Raw genomic sequence first — 8,629 nt, forward strand, 5'->3', positions numbered from 1 at the left:
AACGACTCACTGAAGAATGAGCGTCAATCACAAGTAGCCCCCACCCTAAAGCATACCCTGCTATATTATGGTCTGTTTTACTCTAAAATCGGACCATCAGTTAACTAAATGAACATCGATCTGTATGCAAAGAAGACTGCAAACAGAGACTGAGAACCAGAAACTCATCAGGAAACTTAATAAATCAACTTCCCCATAAAGTATGTAAAAATGGACTTATTGTTATAGCACCTAGTCTTCCACATTCACTCACTGATGCAAATGCCATCAAACAGAACGCTAAGTTCATTCATAGTGGAACATCCAGCAGGGGCAGCTGCAGCTACGACATTAAGAGATATCAGGTTGTTATAAACATATCCAGTGATACAGATTACAGACACATCACAACTCACTGCCCAGTTTATTAACAGAACAATCGACACTGAGAACATTAATAGTCAGATATTCAGTGCTGCAGAGCAGTGGGTAGACCTCTGAAGCCTCTGTAATGGTCAGTACAGTCTAATGCGGTGATGTGTCAGTAGTGTTGTGTCAGGCGGTTGATGCCTCTGCTGTTGCACGAGAGATCGAACATGGGCGACAAGTTCTCAGAAACCTTCCGCCTCCATCTTACTGATCCAAAACCTCGTCGGGTTCACTTTCTCCTCCCGCACTGTAGCCAGAGACACCTGCAGACCACGACACAGGACACCAGGTATGTAAGACCACACACATGCCCTAAGCGAAAGCAGAAGCCTGCAGCTTTATGACTGGCCATTTTAAACAGTTTTCTCATCACTAGTGCCACATCAAACACTGTGCTTCTAGTTAATAACCAACCTTGTTGGGGAATGAGGACAGACCAAGGAACCTGAGTCCACAGTGCTTGTCCACCGTCACTTCAGGAACCTGTACCATACCTGAGGATGAGAGGAAGGAGTGAGGAAACAGAATATTAATGTGTCACCTAATTTAAAGTTAATAACCTCACTTGATATATGCCGATCTTCGCTGAACATCAATGTACCTTTCAAGCAGCACGGCTTTCACTGAAGAAGAAGGTTCTGCTATTCGCTCAAATAAAATTCAATTAATTCAATGAAATAAATAATTAAATAGTAATAATAAATATAGAAATATTTATAATTCTGTAAGGCTTAAATGTTTCCATTGACTATCTACAAGATCATTTATTTCCTCAACACCTTAACCTTTTGTTCGATCAAGCGGCCCTATAAATATCATCTTATTTTCTACTTAAAATACAGCATTCAAATGGTAGGTTATTCAGCGAATTACCCAAGGATTAATGATGCTCTATATAATGTGAATCTGTCTGGAGCGAGGGAGCGATTCAGGAGCGATAATTGTACAGTTCAGAAAGACTAACTCTCATGAGAAATAATTTGATTGGTGGTAGCCGAGTTTGGACCCTTTGTTCTCAAAGAGGTGAAGAACCAAGCTGCAGCCACCCGGGCCGACCCCTATTGCGGGATATAGAACAACAAAAATGTTCCTCTGCATACTTTTTTTATGGGACTTGTGGTCTGGACTTAGTCACGCTCCCACTTCAGTTGGCTACATTAATGTTGAATTTATTTGGACATGGTTTTTGGATTGTCCAGCGAGGAATTAGCATTACCTGATGTAGGACACCTTCTAAGTAGTTTCAACATGAAACTGTCTGTTCACCCGAGTTCTAAATTAAAATCGAAGATGCCCATATCGCGATAGAACTACGAACTGCTATTTATCGGCAATTCCATCATAAACGCACACGCTGCCCTCAATAACGTTAAGTAATGTAATGAAAACTGATAATTATGTAAATGCGTAATTTACACCAACCAGTACATCTCGAAATTTCACCGCATTTGTCTGGACCACAAAACTATAAGAAAAAATATGTTGTTTATTACTGTTTACTGTATCTTATATGTTGTTTATTAATGTTTACGGTTTACATTTACTGTTACTGTTTACTTTTACTGTTTACTATTACTGTTCTTATATGTTGTTTATTACTGTTTACTGTAACTTATATATTATTTATTATTACTTTTTACCTTTTACTGTTTACAGTTTTCCTTGTTTGTGCCCCTGACTGCAAATCAAGTTTCCCATTTGGGATCATAAAGATAACTGGACTGGACTGGACTGGACTTTCTGTGACCTCTGACCTTTCTGGCTCTGGATCAGTCTCTTGCCCAGCTCCAGGGTGATGAAGGCCGTCCCATTCAGGACGATGTCCGTTATACTTTTCCAGCCGTTTGGAGACAGACGCTCTGATGGACAGACGAAGTTTCCCGCCGCGTTGTTGATGATCACCTGGACCAATCGGGACACACGAGCAGAGTGATGTCATCATGAATAGTTTAATTTTGTCTCTGACATCACAGTTGACTATCACAATAAAGATGTGTGTGTGAGTTACATCAGGAAGTCCGGTCAGTGTTTCCACCTGGTCCACACAGTGAGAGACAGCCTGAGGGTCTCTGACATCACACTGGACCACATGGACCTGAGGACAGAGAGAGGAGGACCTGGTCAGACCAGGTCAGGCCGGGTCAGGCCAGGTCAGACCAGGGATTTGTGTTAATTTATGAGAATGACATCTTTCATGAATATTAATTAGGAACCAAGCAGCCACCACGCTGAGGTCCTACTGAAATGTTTTTCTGCCCAGTATATCACATTTATGGCAGCCTTAACATCCCAAACTCATAAAACTAGCAATTATTATTAATAATCAGCTATATGGACAATATTTCAGCAGCTGATTTGGACAATATAGGAGTGGGTTTGGGGGTTATTGAGGATGCTGAATCCATTTCTGAAAATCCACAAAATGGACGTTTAAAACCAGCTCCCACTGGGCTGATTGTGATTCACTTTGAGGTAATTTATACGATTAATACATTGGCAGGTCCAACGTCCAGTTTATAATCAATAAAGCTCAATGTCATTGGTCATTGGGTTTGTCATTGACTGACTGTGCTGCTGTGGTTATCTGTATGAAAATCAGAAGGCACATGTATCAAACAGGAAGTCAGCCATTTTTAATTTAATCTGCAATTTCTGCTTTAGTATGACAAACTCCTCCTAAAGAATTGATCGTATTGACTTCAGATCATGAATAACTGTTCATGAAGTTATTAAAAGCTTGAGGATTTGTTCAGCAATGTGTCCCTGGAGTCAAATATTGCTTTATTGCCATGAAACAGGAAGTTGTTGTCACTTCATCCCAAATTCATGTCTGATAAAAGTCCCGCACCGAACACATCTATACATCTATATACCAAAATTCAGTCACTGCCACAGCACCCTCTATTGGCAACAGGAAGTAAGCGTTGTATGGCAATAATCACCAGTTTTACACCTGTTCAGTTTCTGTACAAGAGCAACTTTATTCTTATAAATCTAAACTTTTGTAGATGTGGCGCTGGCATCTGAAGTCCTGTTTAGTGAATACAACACAGGTGTCCAGGTCAGTCTGTTTGAGTCTGGTTCTGGTTCTAGTTTGACACCTTGTTTCCGGTCTGGCTGCTGATCTCCTCGGCTGTTTTCTGCAGGACGTCCAACTTCCTGAAAAAAAAAAATAAATAAAAAAATAAAAATGAAAAGGTCATAAAATCAAAGTCAGTAACTGTAGACACATGTAGACCTGCCTAAATATAATAAATAATATACAGAAATATACAAATTATAAATAAATAAATATCAGAATCAGAAATACTTTAATAATCCCAGGGGGAAATTACTTTATATATATATAATAAATATAAATAGTTTTGATTTAACTCTTTCCTGTCACTGTGAACATAAAGCGTGTCATCGGCAAAGAGCATCATTATTTGTTCTTTCAGGGTTTTCCCAGAGGACAAATAACCTCTGACCTGAGGAGGTGGGGTTAGTGTAACATGACCTCTGACCTGCTGGCGATGACACATTGAGCTCCCAGCTGTGACAGGGCAGTGGTCATGGCTCGGCCCAGTCCCGTCCCCCCTCCTGTGATGAATGCCACTCTGTTGTTGAAACTTCCTGTCGGCAGCATCACGCCTTCAGCCGGCGGGAAGAACGCCGACTGAGGAGGAGGAGAACCAGACTGCTGAGGTAGAACGGTTCCACTGTGGAACCAGGACTGGAAGAAAACAAGAGATCAACTTTGTGGTTTCTGAAAGATAAATACTTTATCATCCAAAATGTTCATCATTTGAAAAATGGTTGAAAATACATCAGATGGCATCATTTTGTACAATTATACAATAATAACTTTGTTACTTATAAAGGGGACTAATTAACCCTTCGTAAGCCCCGCCCCTTTTTGCTTTGTGCTCCAATAACAGTTGAGCAAGAATTGGTCAGAACCTCAGTCAACTTCCTCCTTTCCTCTACTTAGATATGCTATATGCTAAGCTAATCTATGTTGCAAAGACAACCACATTGTGAATATGGTTAAAAAATAAAAGAGACAAATATATATATAGTCACATCTTAAGTTAATGTTATTCAATAGTTAGTTCTACAATTCAAATAGATAGATACAGATTTCTGTGAATCTTTGATTAAATAAAACAACACATGAATGAATTACAATGAAAAACTGTCCATTACACCAAAATGTTTGTTTCTCACTGAAATTGTGTTTGTTTGTTTGTTTGTGTGACTTCAGGTGTGATTTTATGTGATTTGTTTTTATATTTAAATTAAATTATTTAAAAAAAGAAAACAAAGGGTTATTATTTGATGTTTCAGCAGCATTAAAGCTGCAGAAGAAGAAGAGCCACAAACATTTTGTTTATTCTCAATAAAACTTAAAACAAAGACAAACTTTCAGCAAATAAAACTTGGTGGGTGAAAGGTCAAACTCAGTTAGGGTCCATTTATTTCTCTGTGTTTAATTTGTTGAACTTTTCTCAGTTTCTCTCAGACTATTGATTGTTGATTATTGATGTGCAGCTTTGAGGACTTTAGCTGATTTTAATTATTGTATTAAAGTTTCCTCACCCTGCGACCGGAAGTCTTCACTGAGCCGAAAAAAGCTGCTCTCCTCCAAATCACTGCGGCCGCCATCTTGTTTCAGAGCTCCTGACCTTTGACCCGGATCATACCAACAGGAGAGAAGGAGGGAGAGATATTTTATTTTATGACAAACAGATCAATAAAGATATTATAATACAACAGAAAGTATCTCTTCTTTTGATTTTATTAATTACATTTCATTTATGTTGAGCTCGAAAAGTTAAACTAAAGTAACTTATTGATTATTAAACATGTTAATAATCAATAATCACTGCCACTATTGTTGCTGATCATTAGAGGTTGTTGAAAGCTCCAGAAAAAGCCAGTAAGAGGACCGGTTAAAGCACTTTAAAATAGTTTAATAAACTCCATGAAATAGTTTTAATATCTCAGTTTAATAAACTCGTTATGTCAGTTTTTAGTTTTGGGGATGTAAAATTCATCAAATATGAAAATGATGTGAAGTAAAACCAGAAACTAATAGTTTATATGATATATAATAATAAATATTATTAATAATGTAGTGTTTATTATTACCATTATAATAACATGTGTTTCTGCCCCCCCTCCACTGAACCGCGGTGGTTCAGTCCAGAATGTGACGATGTCACGTGTTACCGTAACGTGTGTAAAAGAATAAAAACATTCCGGTTTATTTTCTGATTTTTCTCCACAAACAAACTTCCCCCGTTAGATGATCGATGTCCAATCAGTGTAGTATCGATTATTGATCGGATGGACCCTGTCGCGCGTTTAAAGTCAGTCTGATAGTAGTTTTATTTTGAAGTGCTTCCTGTTTGCTCTGACAGTTACGGTTCCGGTCCGGTGTGGTCCGACGGTAGGACAGGAAGCAGCAGCAGTATCGATCAGTGATCAGTGGAACCTGATGGAGGATCGAGTCTCTGAGCCCAAACTGGTTCTGGTCTTCAGTGGGAAGCGGAAGTCCGGGAAAGACTATGTGACGGACCTGATCCAGAACCGGTAGTTGAAACCAGATCATTATAGATTATTGGTTTAATATCAGTACCTGTGTCACTCTGATCAGTTTCAAAACAGTATTGATTATTGGTTATTTAAAGTGAATTATATTTAATATATTTAATGATTAGAATACGTATATATAAAAATATATATTTATATATGATAATGTGAAAAACTACAACCTGTCTGTGTTTGTAATAAATATTAATAATGATCTAAAATTATGTGAAAATGCAGTTTTATATATATTTACTACAACCACATTCAGTTCAGTATCTTGCTGAAGGACACTTGGACATGCAGCAGGAGGAGCCGGGGATCGAACCTACAACCTTTTGATTAGTGGACGCCCCGCTCTGCCTCTGAGCCAGTTTACAGTTCCTCTGTGTGTTAGTAATATCTGTGTATAACTCTCCTGTTTCTTCTGCTGCAGTTTGGGCTCTGATGTTTGCTGCGTGCTGCGTCTGTCGGGACCTCTCAAACATCAGTACGCTCAGGTGAGACAACACCTGCTGACACACGGCCCCATAAACAGGTGGCGCCAGAGCGTCAGATCTGAGGAAGAACCGTAACACAGTAACACTATGTCATATCACTATGTAATAATGTTACTGCTGACTCGTACTGTTACTGCTGAGTCATAATGTTACTGCTGACTCGTACTGGGAGCTACTTGGGAACTGGAGGGTCGCAGGTTCAAGTCCTACAGACCACAAAATATGGAGTGTGGACTGGTAGCTGGAGAGGTGCCAGTTTCACCTCCTGTGCACTGCCGAGGTGCCGCTTGAGCAAGGCAACCTAAACCCCGAAACCTGCTTCATGAGGCGCTGGTAACGTGGGGGCTGCCCATCACTCCACATCTCTCCCCTTTGATTCGTCCACATTGTGATGAAAGTGGTATTTCAAGCTGTGTGTGTGTGTTGGTGTGTGGTGTATAAAAGCAGTGAAAGGTTCGCTAGGGATCAATAGACAGTATTTTTCTTATTACTTCTTACTGCTGACTCGTAATGTTATTCGAGTCATAAATGTTAATTCAATTCATTCAATTCAGTTTTATTTATAGCACCAATTCCATAACGAAGTTATCTCAGGACACTTTTCAAATGAGCAGGTCGTAGACCCGAACTCCTTTTAACATTTACAGAGACCTAACAGTACCACCCATGAGCAAGCACTTTGGTGACGGGGGCAAGAGAAACATGCCTTACAGGCAGGAACCTAGGAGACGAGGCAGAAAAGAGAGAGAGAGACAGAGAGAGAGACAGGACAGACAGGTGAACAGCAACACACAGTAATTGTAATGGCAGTCTTAGCAGGACATTGGCAGGGAGGTCCACCCAGGATCCATGAAGAAAATCCTGCAGGACTGATAAAGCACAAGAACTCCGGGAAGAAGTGAAGTCTGTAACATGCATTAATGGACGATGAATGAGTGCAGAGAAGAGAGAGAGAGGAAAGAGAGGAGCTCAGTGCACCATGGAATCCCCGATAGTCCTAGGCCTATAGCAGCATAACTAAGGAGATGGTCCAGGCACTCACCTATCCAGCCCTAACTATAAGCTTTATAAAAGGAGGAACTCTTACTGCTGACTCGTTACTGTTACTGCTGAGTTCCATACGTTTCCTTTGGTACTGCAGGAACACGGTCTGGACCCTAGACAGTGCTGGGTCCTGGTCCTTATAAGGAGAAGTATCGGGCCGATTGATGTTAATTGGGGAAGAGACTCGACGGCGCAAGGATCCCCGGATTCTTCTGTCGCCCTAGCACCAGAGGATTCAACAGCAACCTGTTCTGGGTATGTCACCATCGGTGAATTCGGTTTAAGAGCCTCGATTGGAGGTTGTTGGCCGTCACCATGACAGTAAAACGGCAGCCAGCAGAAGGTCACGTACCAGCGAGTTTGACGCTGCTCTCCCATTGGGCGTCTTCCTGCTCACCAGGATCTGGTGTTTCCAGAGAACAGTAAAATTGTGTTCGTGAACAGTTTGAGGAGAGAATAGTCAACAACGGAATCTGGACTCCATATCTCTGATCAGCCTGTTTGACAGTTGATCTGAGTTTGGTTCGTTGAGTGACGGACTCACTGAGAAATGAGTGTCAATCCAAGGTAGCCCCGGCTCCTAGCAACTATTTATGGTCTGTTGACTTCTTAAATGGGACCATCAGTTACTAAAGAACATCATGCTGTATGGAAGGAAGACTGAAACTAGAGACGAGAGACAGAAACTCATGACGCTGTGCTCTGATTGGTCGGTGGTGAAGTGCACGGCCCGCGGCTCTTCACGACCTGCAGTGGTTCGCTGGTCGGAGTTTCTCGACAGACTCGAAGTGTCCAGGTCAACGTTCAGAAGACACCTCGCCAACAGATCGGGGGTGGAGCTTCACAGCATGTAAAGTTCACTTCCCTGTATTATCATGTCACTCCTACTCTCTCCTGCCTGCTCTCTTCCGTGTCTGCTGGTCTTTACCTGGTTGTCTCAGGTGTGGATGACGCAGATGTCAGAGTGCGGGGACCATCGGCGCGCGGTTGAATTTGATTGGATCATCACTAAACGGAGGAGCCGACGCCCCCTCCGTAGAGGAGCGCTGCAATGGCGGATCCTGAAGCGCTCTGCGGACGAACGGCGGAGGAAGCTGCTGATC

The 8,629-nt window shown here is 41.3% G+C and overlaps 2 protein-coding genes across 2 annotated transcripts; one reads left to right on the top strand and one right to left on the bottom strand.

Moving 5' to 3' along the window:
- Window positions 1-2,162: 2,162 nt before the first annotated feature.
- LOC118335338 (2,4-dienoyl-CoA reductase, mitochondrial-like) lies at window positions 2,163-5,124 on the bottom strand (the record flags this gene model as incomplete). Its single annotated transcript, XM_035671575.1, is given in 5 exon segments — window positions 2,163-2,310; window positions 2,417-2,503; window positions 3,510-3,567; window positions 3,915-4,123; window positions 4,990-5,124. Coding segments are annotated over 5 exon segments (568 nt in total), but the record flags the coding sequence as incomplete, so codon positions are not given.
- Window positions 5,125-5,812: 688 nt separating this feature from the next.
- pmvk (phosphomevalonate kinase) lies at window positions 5,813-7,639 on the top strand (the record flags this gene model as incomplete). The annotated part of the gene is given in 3 exon segments (XM_035671576.1): window positions 5,813-5,985; window positions 6,419-6,482; window positions 7,624-7,639. Coding segments are annotated over 3 exon segments (175 nt in total), but the record flags the coding sequence as incomplete, so codon positions are not given.
- Between the last annotated feature and the right edge of the window lie 990 nt (window positions 7,640-8,629).

This window comes from Morone saxatilis, unplaced genomic scaffold (genome assembly GCF_004916995.1).
Source record: "Morone saxatilis isolate NCDOM2014 unplaced genomic scaffold, NCSU_SB_2.0 Contig24, whole genome shotgun sequence".
In the NCBI taxonomy this organism is placed as follows: domain Eukaryota; kingdom Metazoa; phylum Chordata; class Actinopteri; family Moronidae; genus Morone; species Morone saxatilis.